The following is a 15,177-nucleotide window of genomic DNA, read 5'->3' as shown; positions in this document are numbered from 1 at the left end:
TGCTGCCAGTGGACTTTTAAGAGCAAAGGTTTTTGATTACTTCTTTACTGCCTGAGTATCTTTTCAGTACAGGCCTGGATCTCTGTTTCCCCTTTAAAGTCCCACATCCAAAGGCAGGATTGAGTGGTGGGCAGAGAAGATCTGGTATTGTAAACATGATACTTGGGAGGATTTTGCACATTAAGAAGGGCTGCCAGTCAGGGATGATTTCAGATGTGCATTTAAAAATGTATTCAAAGAGGCATCATATCGTAAACAATGGCCCTCTGTAACTCTGATTAAAAGACAACAAACTTTCAGAAAACATTCATAGTCAACAATGTATTTTACTATACATCTCAGATTTATACATTTCATATATGCTTTTAAAGCTTCAATTAACAGTTCAGTACAAAATAAAATATATATATATTTATATATGTGCAGCAGTGGTTCTCAGGCACAGGACTTAGGAGGAGGATGGAGGGGGTCTTTTCTTGGCATGTACTGCACACTGTCAACCATGATAGTGGAACGCGTCCTTCTGACTTAGCTGCCTGATTGAATTTTACTATGGCAAACAGTTTGAACATGTATGCTATTGCTCATTGGAGCGATAAGATTTGAAGTATATAGCCTGTGTTTTCATGAAGTCTTTTAAGACCTAAACAATTACTTTCCTCCTAATAGAGCTCCAAGATGATCCTATGAAAATAATATATCCACAAACTGTCTGGAACACCTGCCTAAGAACCACTGCCTATGGTTATTCAATGTCCTCGGGCCTCACAGGATGAGGTAATGGGATGATGGATTTCTTCTCAGTGTCCCTGGAAAGTGCTTTCCTCATATCTGTTAGGAAGCAAAGAGTAATGTAAGCAACCAAAACCAAACTTCTTAAAATCAAACTGAGTGTGTAAGTTAAGCTCCCATCAGGTTTCATGCCCTCCCTATAACCCTACCTAAGCAGAATATAGGTAGGAGTATATGGGAATATTAGGAGATTCCCACTGTAAGCATGCCAGGTGCTAGCAAAATCCCACCCTAAGTAGTCAACTAATACAGTGCTCCTTTTTAGTAAAAGAACACATCTGTACCATGAAATGATAACTTGTAGAAATTAACTACTGGCTGGTTAACCTAAGTTAACTATTGCTAACTTGATAAATGTGATTCTGTTGAACTTATTCAGGGGGAATACGTATTTCGGCTCTGTCTTGAAGCTCCTGCCATGACAGGGAGCTTACCGTAGGCATCCTCATCAGGCTCCCCGTTGCTGGCTGAGTAGTACTCCATGACCGTCCTGTAGACACTGTAACCCAACTGCTTGTACATGTTCACTGCGACTTGATTGGATACTCTTACGAAGAGATCAACAAAAAAGCCACCTTTTCTTTAAAAAAAAAAAAGAGAAATGTTAAAACTGTAAGAACTCTAGGCAGAAACTGGTATAAATCTTTAAAAATATGAGTGCCAAGCCGGGCCTGGTGGTGCACCCCTTTAATCCCAGCACTTGCTTGCAAAGCAACCTCCAAACTGAATATGCTTATATAAAGCTCACAACTGACACAAAACCTTGTCCGGGCATAGAATCATGATCCACTCTGATCCAACACAGCCTCAGGTATCCTCCCGAACACATCCCTCAGGTTCTAGTCTTCCACTCTGACAGCTGCTCCAGCACCAATAGTCTACATTACACGTTGGACCTGACAGGGCAGAGCTACCCATTGTCCAAGAGTATTCTGTCATATTTTTGTTGCTGTTTCTTTTTCCCTTGTATTCTCTATTAGCAATCCTTCCCCAACAAAAACAAAAACAAAAAACGCAAGTAAAATTCTGGGTGTAGAACCTTTAATCCCAGCACTCGAGAGGCAGAGGCAGGTGGATCATTGTGAGTTCGAGGCCAGCCTGGTCTTCAAAAGTGAGTCCAGGACAGCCAAGGCAACACAGAGAAACCCTGTCTCAAAAAACAAACAAACAAAAAGAGCGAGAGAGAGAGATTCTGGGTGTTTACACTGGCTCTATGGCCAGCCACAAAAGTTTCTCAAGGTTTATGAATGTTAAGAGTATTCTTGCAACATTTTACTTAGACTTTTCTCAAGCATATAATGCTTTGATGCCAATCTCAATACCTCTTTTCAGGTTTTACTGTTTTAATATTAAAACCCACTGTTTTTATTTAGTTCTAAGTACTTGTGCATCGTTTTCTGTCTGTGGCAGCCATTTCATTGCCCCTTAATCCTCTTCCTGCACATCTTCATCCCTGAGATCTACAGGGTTTTATAGAAACGGTTTTTCAGGTTACAGATGCTCTCCTGACTTCTGTTCTCTAGACTGCTAGGAAGTAAATGCATCTAAGGAGTAACAGCTGTTCTTCCAACACCCTGGCTCCCAGTGTACTGTCATTCTTTTGACTCACTGAAGCTATTTACCAGCAGTTTTTCTGCAACTTGTGCACTCCGGTGACATTGCCTCAGATTTTCCTTCCTTATCAAGGATATCTCAGCCTAAAGACTGGTTCTGCTTGTATAAAACTGACCTTCCTTATGACTTTGGATAGGCCAGGCTGGTCTTAGTTTCACAACCATCTTCCTGAATGCTAGGAGCCACCACACCTGGCCTGGAAGTCTGGTACAGCTTTTGTAGAAGGTAGGGTTGACTTGCAAACTCTTTCCTTTTGCACTGCTCTCATGCTAAGAATGGCCTTTAAACTGTGATGGTGTGCTGAGAGAACACAGGAAATCTATGTGGCTACAGAGTATTTCCTCTCTGCCCTGGAAAAGGTTTGCTGACCTATATGTTCTGTTCCCTAGTGGATTTGCACCTGACAATTTTTACAAAGAAGCACGTTCAGCTCACATTAACAATTTGTCCATTTTCCAGGGTATATATCATTGCTACATCCTGATGGATTCAATTTAAAGGAAAAAAAAAAAACCTTTGTAGACCATTCATGTTTGTGTGGAATGCACGCAGGCCATGGTACGCATGTGGAAGTCGGGGGACAGCCGTGGGCCTGTGTCCTCCTGCTTTGCTTGTTCTCTACTGTGCAGGTCCAGCTCATGGGCTTTTGGGATTCCTGTCTCTTTCTTCCATCTTACCTTAAGAGAAACTGAGCCAAGAGGTGTGGTACTGTGCCCAGCTTTCTAGGGGGTGTGGGGGAGGGTGGTATTTCAAGACAGGGTTTCTCTGTGTAGCCTTGGTTGTCCTGTAACTCTTATCTGTAGACCAGGCTAGCCTGGAACTCAAAGGAGATCTACTTTCTTCTGCCTCCCCAGTGCCAGGATTAAGAACATGAACCACTACCGCTCAGCTCAGCTCATGTTCAGAGTTTTATATGAGTTCTGGGATCTGAACTCTGGCCTTCATGCTTGCTTGCATCGAGCCATCTTCCCAGCCAAGTTGTTCATCTGTATGCAGTGGTCCCTTACTGACAGTAGTTAAGTATTCAACTATAATGTAAATATTATCAATATGAAAAATCAACTTCCTATCAACTTCCTTTTGGCTACAATTTGCAAGATAATTTGATACTTATTTTTTATCTTTATAATCTTATATAGTTCCTATAAACAGACTATGTATCTATTTTTCCTTTTGGCACTGCTAGGGTTGGAACCCAGGGTCTTGTACTTGTCTTAGACTTGACTACTGAGCTACTGTCTTTTGACTATAGTCATTCATAGCTACTTAATTTTCTCTTTTAAACTGATTTTTATTATTTTTACTCCCAATTGCATTCTTATTTTAATGTGCATCTATAAAAGACATGAATAGGTAGATCTCTGTGAGTTTGAAGCCAGCTTGGTCTACATAGTGAGTTCCAGCATAGCCAGAGTTACATAGCAAACCCTGTCTCAAAAAAAAGGGGGGGGGGGCAGTTTGTTGTTGTTTTTAATGAGCTAGTTGTGACTTGGCTGAGAGCATTTATACTAGTTACTTCTTTTAAAACTGCTTTTATAGCTGGGCGTGGTGGTGCACGCCTTTAATCCCAGCACTTGGGAAGGCAGAGGCAGGTGGATCGCTGTGAATTCAAGGCCAGCCTGGTCTACAAATCGAGTCCAGGACAGCCAAGATAACATAGAGAAACCCCATCTCGAAAAACAAACAAACAAACAAAAAAATATCCAGGAAATCTCTGAAAACAAAGCCTCTAGATCTGTAACTTAAAAAAACAGCGACTTGACAAATGTCAAACACAGGCATCTTCTGTCCCTTCTAGGAAATGGGGGAAGCCTTCTCTTACATTTTACTGTGTTGGTTTTTTTAAAAATCCCTCACAGCGAATGATAAAGTCTCTTTAAAGCCATATTATTGGCAGTTACATAAGTGCCTCAGACTCAGAGGGGCCACAGGATATTTAATTTTGTTTTAAAGACAGGATCTCCTATGTAGCCATGGTTGACCTGCCATTCACTGTGTAGATCATGCTGGTCTCGAACTCAAAGACAGCGCTCTCCTCTCCCTCCCTGGGGATGGGGTTCAAGAAGTGCACTCCCATGGTTGGCCCTGACACAGGCTATTTCATATCTTCAGGGAAACATCAAAACTCTACATACCTGTTATACTGCATTTCCTTTTGAGGACAAAACTTTTATGAAGTGGGCTTTTGACATTTGCTGTGATTACACTAGTATTACGTGAAAACCAGTGGAGATCAGTTATGTTGCATGTGTTTCAGGGTGTAAGGAGTCATCCAGTACCCACAGGACTTCTCCCTCATTAGTAGATGGCCATAGTTAAAGATGAAGGACCTAGCGCATTTTATTTCTGTTTGTCTAAAGATGGCTACTAACTGTTAGAAAGGAAACAAATTTAAAACTGAACTACTTTGGGCCTAGAAACATCTGCCATAGAGCCAAGAACACCAAAGACCTTCCTTGAAATGCTGGTCTCTGTTTCCAGCCAGCTAGCTCCACTGTCTACGGCTGGTCACACAGTGCATTACTTTTCCTCGTGGCAAAGCTGCAGCAAGGAACACTGCTAAGAATTTGGCAGAATTATAGTAACTCCTGCAGGCTGAAAATGAAATTCCTGTAAGTCTGTAGCCATGATAGTTCTTCACATTCACAAGAAGAAAGAAACCCTTTAGATATTCAGTAACAAAAGAAGAAACATCATGTGGTTTATTTTAAAAATGGGTTCTCACCTTTCTGAAATTTCCTCTAGTAACTCCATAAGTTTAGCGGCCAGGCCAAGACGGCGGAATTCAGGGGCAACGGACAGAGCTGTGACATGTCCATGCCACTCCTCCCTAGCTACTGAGCCTTCTGCTTTGCCCATAACTGCCAACAAAAAAACCACAATCAGTAATTCAAACACTAACCTGCACATAAATGCATAATTAGTTTGCCATCCATTTCTTTTAAAATAAAAATGTACCAAAGTTTAAAATTTTTAAGGTACTATCTATCATCAAGCTTAATAAGATTAACACTTCAATCTGAAATCCACTTGCAAATGATATTCTATACCTACTTCTAAAGTCAGACTTAAAATTTTTTTAATGATAAACTAAAAACCAAGAACAAAGAGTAAGTATACTTTTTTGTTCGAATAAGCTACATTTGAAATAGTTTTAGAATTTTTTTTCAAATAGCTACAATTGACATCACAGTACATTTACAATGTATATATGACTGCATCAATTCATAGCTTAAGACTGCAATCAGGTCTATTAGGTTCACTGCTGTATCCCTTGGCCTAGCACAAGGCTGGACACAGAGGGATGTAAATGATCTGAAAATAAAATCCCATCCTTCATGGTTTACATCAAATTCTATAGAGTCACACTGAAACCTGGATTAAAATCTTTACTCACCCAAAAAAGTACTAGTGGGACTGTACTTACTATAACCCATCAGTTCTCCGCCAGGTGCCTCCGCAACGATGAAATACTCTGGCCAGTGGGCAAGGTACTGTAAGTAAAAAGGAATCCCATACTAGATCTGCTAAGGAATATGAGAAGTAATAACAGCAAAACATTCCTTGTTACAGGATGTTCGTGTGTGTGTGTGAGAGAGAGAGATCATATAGACAGGCATGGTGGTGCATGCCTTTAATCTCAGCACTTGAGAGGCACAGAGAGACATGGATCTCTCTTGAGTTTGAAACCAGCCTGGTTTACATAGTGAGTCCCACAACAGCCAAAGCTAGTCAGAATGACAAAACAAAAACTGCTGTCAGGCTGGAGAGGTAGCTTGGTGGGTAAAAAGTGGTGTCAGTCAAGGACTGGAGCTCAGATATAAAAGCTGAATAGGCACGGCTACTTGCCTGTAGGCGTGCAAGGAAAGTGGGGAGTAACTAAGGAGGACAGCTGACATCAACTCTAGCACTCTTTACACACACGAAATCAGTCATTTCATCCTCCGCTGAGTACACTATAATTTCTCGGATCATACCATTAGGTGGAATAGTTACATTAAGTTTCAACAGAATTGCCTGGACATTTCACCTCAAGATGTAGACTAGACATGGTATCATCCAGTAGAAGGCAGAATCTCTTACAGGCAGATCATACCTACGGCTGTGTGTGCCATTTATTATCCAAGGTCACTTCTTGGTCATGACCCACCTACTCTGCAACTGGCAATTCAGATTCTCTCTCAAGTTTACTCTATCAACTGCTTGACACACAGCTGCTCTGTACATTCTATTTCTTGAATTGCACTGGGAAAATCAATGGCTAGCTTCTACTTTGACTGCAGTGTTAAGGAATCACTGTAACCTCTGCACTCCAGCAGAATGTAGAAGCAACTGTAGTTCAGTCCAGATGGGGAAACAACACCAGACCCTGCAGCTCAGAAAGCAAGAGTAAAGGAATGGTTATTATTCAACCCTGCAGTGTCCTCACGATGATTCACTGCCTTGTTTGTTTCACCTTAGTGTCAGCTTTCTGGTGCACTTACATAAGACACTATTACTAAATAGTAATAATAAATATACACTTTCTATTAAAAGTTCCCAAGAAAACCAAATCAATGTTAGTCTTCAACCTCTGCTCTGAAGGGCAGTCAGTGCCAGAACTCCACTCGGCAGGCCAGCTGGTCTTCCTGCCATCCAGCTACGGGCACTACAGCCATCTCTTCTGCCTCACAGAGGAATGCAGAGACCTCCCCATGATAGCCTCAATCCCTGCATAAACAACAGGGCTTATACATTCCAAGTATAGGTTGATTTGCAGTCTACTATTTTCCCCTACTATATAGTGAAAATTTTTGTACTTTGAGAGCTTTTAGCTTTCTCTACTTCACTGTTTTGATGTGGCCTCTTGACACGTGTACTGGTTAGTTTTTCTTGCTATACAGCATTCCCTTACATAGGAACACAATTTACACACTACTGGGTCATTTCTAATGTCTAAAACACTTCAGAGCCTTTGTGGCCTTGATGGTGAATATACTAACATTCTTTTGGGGGGGGGGGGGCGGTTCGAGACAGGCTTTTTCTGTGTAGCCTTGGCTGAGCTGGACTCACTCTGTAGACCAGGCTGGCCTCGAACTCAGAGGTCTGCCTGCCTCTGCCTCCCTGAGTGATGGGATTACAGGCATGTTCCACTGCAGCCAGCTTTGACATTCCTGATGCTTAATATTCTCCTAAAATAATTTTTGTAATGACACTTTTTGTAAAAGAACAATAAAATGTGAGGTGTTGGGACTAACAATCTGTCATATCAACCCAAACTCAGAGCCATATATACAGTATGTAAGTTAATCAACATGACTGTAACCAAGTGAAAAAAATCATTACAAAATGAGCGGTGAGCCAGGTTTGGTCCATGCTTCATATATTTGCAAAACCCCGCCTGTGAATTCTTATTTTCGGCCTTCAGGAAACAGCATTCCTGAGTATTGTGCCAGGTGACTGTGGCACTAGAAGTTTCTAAGAAGGTGCCTTCTTAACTAGCAGCAGCACTTGAGTTTTATCTTTTTAAAATTCTGGATGACCTGATAAATTAAGCTGGGTTCTCAGATGATTTAGTGTGCATGTCTTTTGACTGGTAAGGTGAACTATTTCTTCAATAGCCCCTGCCATCTTGAAGCTACAAGCTAACACTGGATCTACCAGCAGTAGTCACTGGAATGTGGTCTAGAAACAATGTAAGCCTCTGGCCTGCTCTGCAGCATAGTCAGAAATAGCCTAACTTAACACATTTTTGCTCATTTTATACTGAGATGACAGAAACTGCTATTACTAAAATCCTTTACTCACTTAGCGGCAGGTCCTGCACAGCGACAAAAGGGCTTGTACTGTGTCCAAAAGCAATCACCCTTTCCCTCTCTTGACTGCACAGCCAGAAGCAGATATGAAGACATGTGTTCTGGAGCCATCTAGACCAGAAAGACCCAGGCTCTCCTGAGCAGGGCTGCTGGAGACATCACAAGCACTTACCCTGAGCTACTGTCCCCTCTAAACTTGGCTCACAGCAGAGGGAGACAGCCGTGGAATCATTGTGCTGTTGCTGTAATCTGTGTGCAGACTTCCTGTGGGTGGGCAGGAAAGCAGCAGGGCTGCAGTGTTACTACCTCAGTGACATTAAGGACCTGGGGCAAGCTTGAGACCACACTCTGTTTTGTAATTGCTTTCAATGTTGCTTATGCTATTCAAAACCTAAGTGTTTAAACTTTTTCAGTACTTATCTGTTTTTTCTTCTGTTTCTCCAATTCTTTTTCTTTATACATAATCCTTAGTCTTACTTTTTTTTTCCCCTCAAAAAAGGATACAGTTTCTGTAAGTGGATCCAAGTTACTGAAAGAAAACAAGAAATGGCAAGAGTAAGAATTCCCGACCCCAATTTAAGTAAGCTTGTGAAAACAAAAGATGCATCAATCAAAACAAAATGGGGCTGGGCATGGTGGTGCACACCTTTAATCCCAGCACTCAGAGGCAGAGGAAGGCCAACCTGATCTACTGAGCAAGTTCCAGGACAGCCAATGCTACCCAGAGAAACCCTGTCTCAAAAAACAACCAACCAAAGAAACAAAAATGTGTTTCTTCTACAACTCTGAAACCAACCTGAGAGCCAAAGATGGTTGAGATGACCCAGGCGCCACACGAAGTGCACCAATGAAGGACCTGTCTTTCACTAGCTGCATCTTTACATGCAGAGTTACAGCTGACTTACCTAACTCATGTACTTTTGCAGACATGAGGACCAGTTAGGCGTGTGTCTGATACATACAGCCAGTCCAACCCACCTGCTCCCCACTGCATCACCCTGGGCCTTCCAGCATCCCCTTTCTCAAAGCGGAAGTGAGTACTCCCCTCCTCTATTTTTTGTCTTCCTACCACAAATCCTTATGGATCCCATGTACTCTCAACTAAATGTCACTGTACCTCTGCATCCATCCTGTCAAACCCTGGCACTGGGGAACTACCCAGCATGTCCCATCATACAACCCCAAATTTAGCATTCTTGAAAACTATCTCCAACCATCTCTCTCCTTTCACTTTCCTAGTTAGTCTTTTGCCAGGCTCAAACCAGCTATTTCCACCGTTTCCCTCTCATCAATCTTTGAGACTCTGATGTCAGGCAAGTCACACAACATTCCTCTAGCCCAGTAGTTATCAATCCTTTAGCTTTCAAAACCTGTGGCGTCATATTATTGGAAATATCCCTCACATCCTAAGAGACTGAAACTTTTGCTGGACCTCAGAACCAGAGTTGATAATACACCCCAAAATCACTTAATGTCTGCTATCCTACTGTGTCCTGTCTGCTTAACCTGCCTTTAAGAGAGCAATGTAACAACCTTACTTGCCTTGGATTTCCCATGGTATCAACTTCTAGAACCTAATATATAGCTGTAACCTTAAATTATATACTCCTCCACGCTGACCAGAACAATGCATGTGTCACTTGCAGAACACAGCAAATAGAGGTTGAAAGCAATCTTCTAAAATGAGTGTCATTTGTAAACACGAATGGTTTGGATGTTGCTTGATAAACGGTGATGTGTGTGACGTCGCTCGTTGTCTTGCTCAGTTGGAGCCAGAGACTGAATCCTTGTGAAACTGTCAGAGATCTCTGTACAGTACCCCTGCTTCCCCATGTGGTGCTTTCTAAAGAGACTCAAACCCTTTGTGAGGGACAGAAACAGAACGCAAACACTGGGACGTATTCAGCAGACAGCCTTCAGCAGGCAGAGATTCACACACCAGTCAGAGCACAGAGAGCTGAGGGAGCATGACTAGGGGACTCAGCCCTGCGCTTGCTTGTGCTTAAATAGCACCAAGGGGAAGTGTTTCCATTTGTGCATTTCTGCTAACCGGGAGCTCTGTGATTAATCCATGCAAAAACCCACTTTACACTTAAGACAAACAAACCAACCTACTGTGTTTATACTGTGTACTGGTTGGTTTTTGTCAACATAAACCTAGGCAACAGGATATGCCTCAAAGACTGGAGTAAGCAATAAGAGGCATTTTTCGTGGCCAATAAATGGTTGATGTGAGCCACTGTGGGTGACGCCACCCCTGGGCAAGTAGCCTCTGGGTGCATAAGAAAGCAAACTGAGTAAGCCAGGGGAAGAAGCCAGCAACAGCACTTCTCATGGGCTCTGCTTCACTTCCTGCCCTGGCTTCAGCCTCAAGGGACTCTGAGCCAGGGTATTTTGATGAATGTTTCATCACAGCAATAGAAACCTTAAGGTGTACAGCTATATAAATATTTTCAAATTTAAGTTATTCATTTAAAAATAACTATGTTGACATGATGATTTTACCAAGACATATGTAAACAAAAAACTAGTGACAATGGCATTGTAGTTCCCAGTGTCAGGTTTAAAATAAAACGGTTGACTCCTCGGTGCTTGCTATTGAGGGACTGCATGCCTGCAAAACCCTGGAGGCAAAACTTCCCTCTTAGCCCTGTGAGAACAGCTCTGACCTGACAGAAGTCATGAGCCAATCCTGAGGGCCTCCAGATTCTGTGATCCTGCCGTGCAGAGTCCCTGCCGTCCACTTCTATTTACGTCACATCTTTGGCTCACCTCAACTCTCCAACAGGCTGCCCTTCCTCTATCTCCTTACACACACTAATATAATGAATTGTAAGATCACTTTGCCCAAGGCCTCTGGCTGACCTTGCCCACCCAAAAGCCATGCAGATGCTGCCCGCTCTTCTGCCATTATAAGGCTAGCAGGCCCCATCCCTCTTCTCACTACGGAGGACACGCCTCTTAGAATTCTTTCTCTCCTTTACTTGTACCTTCCAGTTCTTTCTCTCCTGAAAGGAGTGTACAAACAAATGCAGCTCACACTTAGCCATCACCATGTCCTGATAGTTCCCTGTGGCTGCTTGGAGTACTCTGGTTGGTTAGCTTCTGGAATGCCACCCACTTTCCTCCCACCTCAGTTGGACCTACCGGTTTCATTTACTCTAGCACTTGGCACTCTGAGGCAACGTTGTACAGTTGTTTGCTTGAAAACACTCATTCCATCACTGACGTCACCTAGCTTCCTGGCCACCTGTCACTGTCTTCAGAACGTTGATCCTTAAAATCCAATCTTTACACCCACTGGGTGTCTCCGTGCACTTGCCAGAGAAGTCTCCGAGACCCAGGCCTGTAATTCTCAGGCCCATCTCTTAAGCTTGGCACTTAACTAGACTTCCACTGCATAGGCTGCTATATCCTATCCAGATAAACAGACACTGCACTTACCTACCCCAGGTACCCATGATTCATCTTACTTGCCCTACATCTTTCTTCAGTGACATCTTCCCCTGAATGCCCTACCCAAAGCTGTGTCCCTTTTCTCACATCAGTTTCTGTTCCCTACACACACACACACACACACACACACACACACACTCTCTCTCTCTCTCTCTCTCTCTCTCTCTCTCTCTCTCTCTCTCTCTTTATTATTCTCTGTTTCACCTACCTGGTCTCCAAAATATACATTCCACAGACATCAACTGATTCCTAGTCGGCTCGCTGCTGTCTCCAGCACCAGCACACATGTAAAATGATGTGCACTGGTTGCCTCTTTCAATCCCTACACCACCTAGCTGGTGACTCACTCTTTCCTAACATGGCCTACTAACAAAATCAGAGAGCGGGCTCTTTTATTGGCATTAACAAGAAGAGGCGTTACCAAGCCAGGTGAGCTGAGACCTAGTTAAGTGTTCATGTGTGGTTTTCTTGTACTTTATCCATTCCCATATTAAACCACTGTCTCTTCCTCAAGCCTCACTTGAGACTGATTGACTGTCTACCCCGGAAGCTTCAGGCACTGTGTCATCCACACAGCATCTCCCATCATCACCCCAGGCCACGGCCAAGGCCGCCTCAACGGCTTCTCTGCCTCCTTTATTGCCTCTAACCAATCACCTTGTACTCAATGGCTCAGAATTCACACTGGCGTACCTTTACAGATCTCTCCCCATCACTATTCCCTAACCAATAGTACCGTTAGTGTTTATAAAACATGTATATTGTATGTGTTGGTGTTTACAGTACTTGGGAGGTGCTTGGGTCATGTGCATACCACACCACTGTAATAAGGGTGCACACCACTGTAATAAGGGTGCACACCACTGTAATAAGGGTGCACACCACTGTAATAAGGGTGCACACCACTGTAATAAGGGTGCACACCACTGTAATAAGGGTGCACACCACTGTAATAAGGGTGCACACCACTGGATGTCGCTGTATCCTAGAAGCAATCTCAGACTTGTGATCCTCCTGGGTGCCAGGGTCAACTTTTTTCACTTATTTAAAGGGTATGGGTGTTTGATGTATGTCTGTGCATCACATGCATGCCTGATGCCCACTGAAGCCAGAAAAGGACAACAGATCCCTCTGTAAATGGTAGGACAGTCTGGTGTTAGCCTCCATGTGCAGTTAATCCCTGTCCTCTGTGAAAGCAGCCAGTGCTTTTTACTGCTGAACTATCTCCCTCCAGCTCCCTAGGACCCATTTTTAAACAACCACCTACTGCCAGTCAGGGCTCTGTGTGCGGGCAGTGTCTTCCTTCACCCATAAACTGAGGACAACACATGGCAGAATCTGTGAAGATGAAATGGTTTATTATTACATGAGTGCTTGCCATAGGTGTTGAATGAGGCGAGGATTCAGCAAAAGCTGGGCTAACAGAAATCACACAGGATCAGATCTGAACCTATCAACCTGGTAGCAAAAACTGGATTCACCTGTAAGCAAAGGCCACCCTTACTTCACACCTCCATTTTCTCACCTGCACCTTTCCCCGAACTTCCTCCTCACCATATTTTCTTTATCAAGGTTTATCTTCTCTTTGAAACATCCATAGTTTTCTCATCCGAGTTTTTACCCCTTCTGATAACTAAACCACCTGGTGCATACTTCTCACTGCCCTGTCCTATGTAAAATAGGTGTGATAAAATGTACATCAAGCAAATAATCGAGGTGATGTGTCTACAGGAGTTCAGGGTGAAATGCTTAACTTTTTAAATGGTCATAAGTTATCAAACTTTAAAGAAAATATTTTTAAGGGAGTCGAGGAGATCTAAAAATCACAGGTCTTTTAAACTTGGACAGAAAAGAAACAACACAGCATTGAGGGTTCCTGGGCACAGTAGACCTCCCACAAAAAAAAAAAAAAGGTAGTCTAGCTGGGTGTGGTGGTGTATGCCTTTAATCCCAGCACTAGGAAGACAGAGGAAGCCGGATCTGTGAGTTTTAGGCAAGCCTGGTCTACATAGTGAGTTCCAGGAAGCCAGGAATACAAAGTGAAACCCTGGTGTTTGCTTTTTTTTTTTTTTTTTAAAGGGGATGAGGGAGCAGTCTACTTTGGGGCGCTACAGTAACTAGTAACTATCAAGCACACACCGCTGCGAGGGCCCCTGAGCATCTCAAGGTTACTTCACTGGGATACAATTTAACCAGCACCGCGCTCCTTCCCGGCCCACCCACCGTCTGTGAGCCCGCGTCGGGAAGCCGGCCGGCGCAAGGTGTCCAGCCCAGCTCTGCATCTCCCCAGCGCACCGCGAACGCCACGCCTCGGCCAAGGTCACCGGCCAGCGCGCCCGCGCGGCGCCCACCCGGCCCACGGCCCCGAGAGGCTGGCCCCAGCCCGCGCTGCGAAGGGAGCAGCATCACTCACATGTTGTTGAAGCGGAACAGGTCGTCGCAGGTGAAGGCCCGGAGCGTGGTCATCGCGCCGCCGCCAGGCTCCAAGCCCGCTCAGCGCGACCCGGAGCCCGCACTGCCGGAAGTACTCGCACGAGGCCACCACGGGGCGGGACAAAGAACTACTTCCGGACCAGAGGTTGCTGGGCAACAAAGGTAGCATCGCAGCTCTCTCTGGCGGCGGAAATCAGCAATTGCCTTAGTGCTCAGCACCTGCAGACTCTTCCCGGAAAGTAGGCAGAGTAGCAAGGAGGAAGAAGCTGTGGTCAGGAACTCAAATCATAAATGCGAGCTTCAAAATCAGAGATGTCTCACAGGGTGATCCAGGAAGTGATCCCTAAAAGGATGGCTCAAGGGCCTCTTATCTCAACCACCAGCATGAATCAAGGATGTGATCTTAAATTTTCTAGCATCCCATTAAAAAAGAAAAAGAAAAGCTTATTTTGTTAATAAGACTTTGAATTCTGGCGTGTATTTTTACAGTATATTTCAATCTAGGAGAGGAAAATCATCAGAAATATGTTTTCATGGCTGATTTTATTATAATGTGTGGTGAAAGAGCAAATCAAGCCAGGAATGGTGCCTTGCACCTTCAATCCCAGCACTAGGAAGACAGAGGCAAGCAGATTTCTAGTGGGCATCAAAAAGCCTGGTCTTTTCCAGGTGAGTTCCAGGCCTACCAAGAGTACATAGTATGACTCTGCCTCAAATAAGTAAATAAATAAATAAATTTAAAAAGATGGCCAAAACATCAAAATAAATGAAACATTGTATTCATGTATAAGTTTAAAATAGTTAAAATTAAACGTTAGGAATTACATTCTTTGTGGTGGCCTGCTGCATTCATTCGTTCATTGGCTTTTCCACACAGGGTTCTCTGTGTAGTCTTGGCTGTCTGGACTTGTTTTGTAGGTCAGGCTGGCCTTGAACTCACAGAGATCTGTCTACCTCAGCCTCCTGAGTGCTGGGATTAAAGGCATGCACCACCACACCCAGCCCACTGCATTTTAAGCCATTTTAAGCACCAGACATTGCCATGGGTAGTGGCTATCATAGCAGACAGCATAGACCCAGTGACTGA

The 15,177-nt window shown here is 43.7% G+C and overlaps 1 protein-coding gene across 2 annotated transcripts; it reads right to left on the bottom strand.

Annotated features, from left to right (window-relative positions):
- Positions 1 to 383: 383 nt before the first annotated feature.
- On the bottom strand, positions 384 to 14,208 carry Naa20 (N-alpha-acetyltransferase 20, NatB catalytic subunit). Of its 2 annotated transcripts, XM_051144777.1 has the most exons (6): positions 14,071 to 14,208; positions 8,706 to 8,730; positions 5,834 to 5,924; positions 5,132 to 5,267; positions 1,227 to 1,372; positions 384 to 831 (listed from the first exon to the last, which is right to left on the bottom strand). In XM_051144777.1, exons 1-6 carry the CDS (start codon positions 14,121 to 14,123, stop codon positions 746 to 748), a joined length of 537 nt encoding a protein of 178 aa, XP_051000734.1. In that variant the 5' UTR covers positions 14,124 to 14,208; the 3' UTR covers positions 384 to 745. The 2 variants fall into 2 exon arrangements, with proteins under 2 accessions (XP_051000734.1, XP_051000735.1); XM_051144778.1 differs by lacking the exons at positions 8,706 to 8,730; positions 14,071 to 14,208 and adding an exon at positions 6,437 to 6,472 and having other exon boundaries at positions 5,834 to 5,900.
- Between the last annotated feature and the right edge of the window lie 969 nt (positions 14,209 to 15,177).

This window comes from Acomys russatus, chromosome 4 (assembly GCF_903995435.1).
Source record: "Acomys russatus chromosome 4, mAcoRus1.1, whole genome shotgun sequence".
NCBI classification, from domain to species: Eukaryota; Metazoa; Chordata; class Mammalia; order Rodentia; family Muridae; genus Acomys; species Acomys russatus.
This window is presented reverse-complemented; position numbering and strand designations above follow the sequence as displayed.

Excerpts from the sequence above, each read along its gene's own strand:
- Naa20 (XM_051144777.1), bottom strand. The coding sequence starts at position 14,123 with ATGACCACGCTCCGGGCCTTCACCTGCGACGACCTGTTCCGCTTCAAC. Across the intron at positions 5,268-5,833 it reads CGGAGAACTGATGGGTTATA|TTATGGGCAAAGCAGAAGGC; the intron begins GTAAGTACAGTC and ends TTTTGTTGGCAG. Across the intron at positions 1,373-5,131 it reads CTAGAGGAAATTTCAGAAAG|AAAAGGTGGCTTTTTTGTTG; the intron begins GTGAGAACCCAT and ends TTTTTTTTAAAG.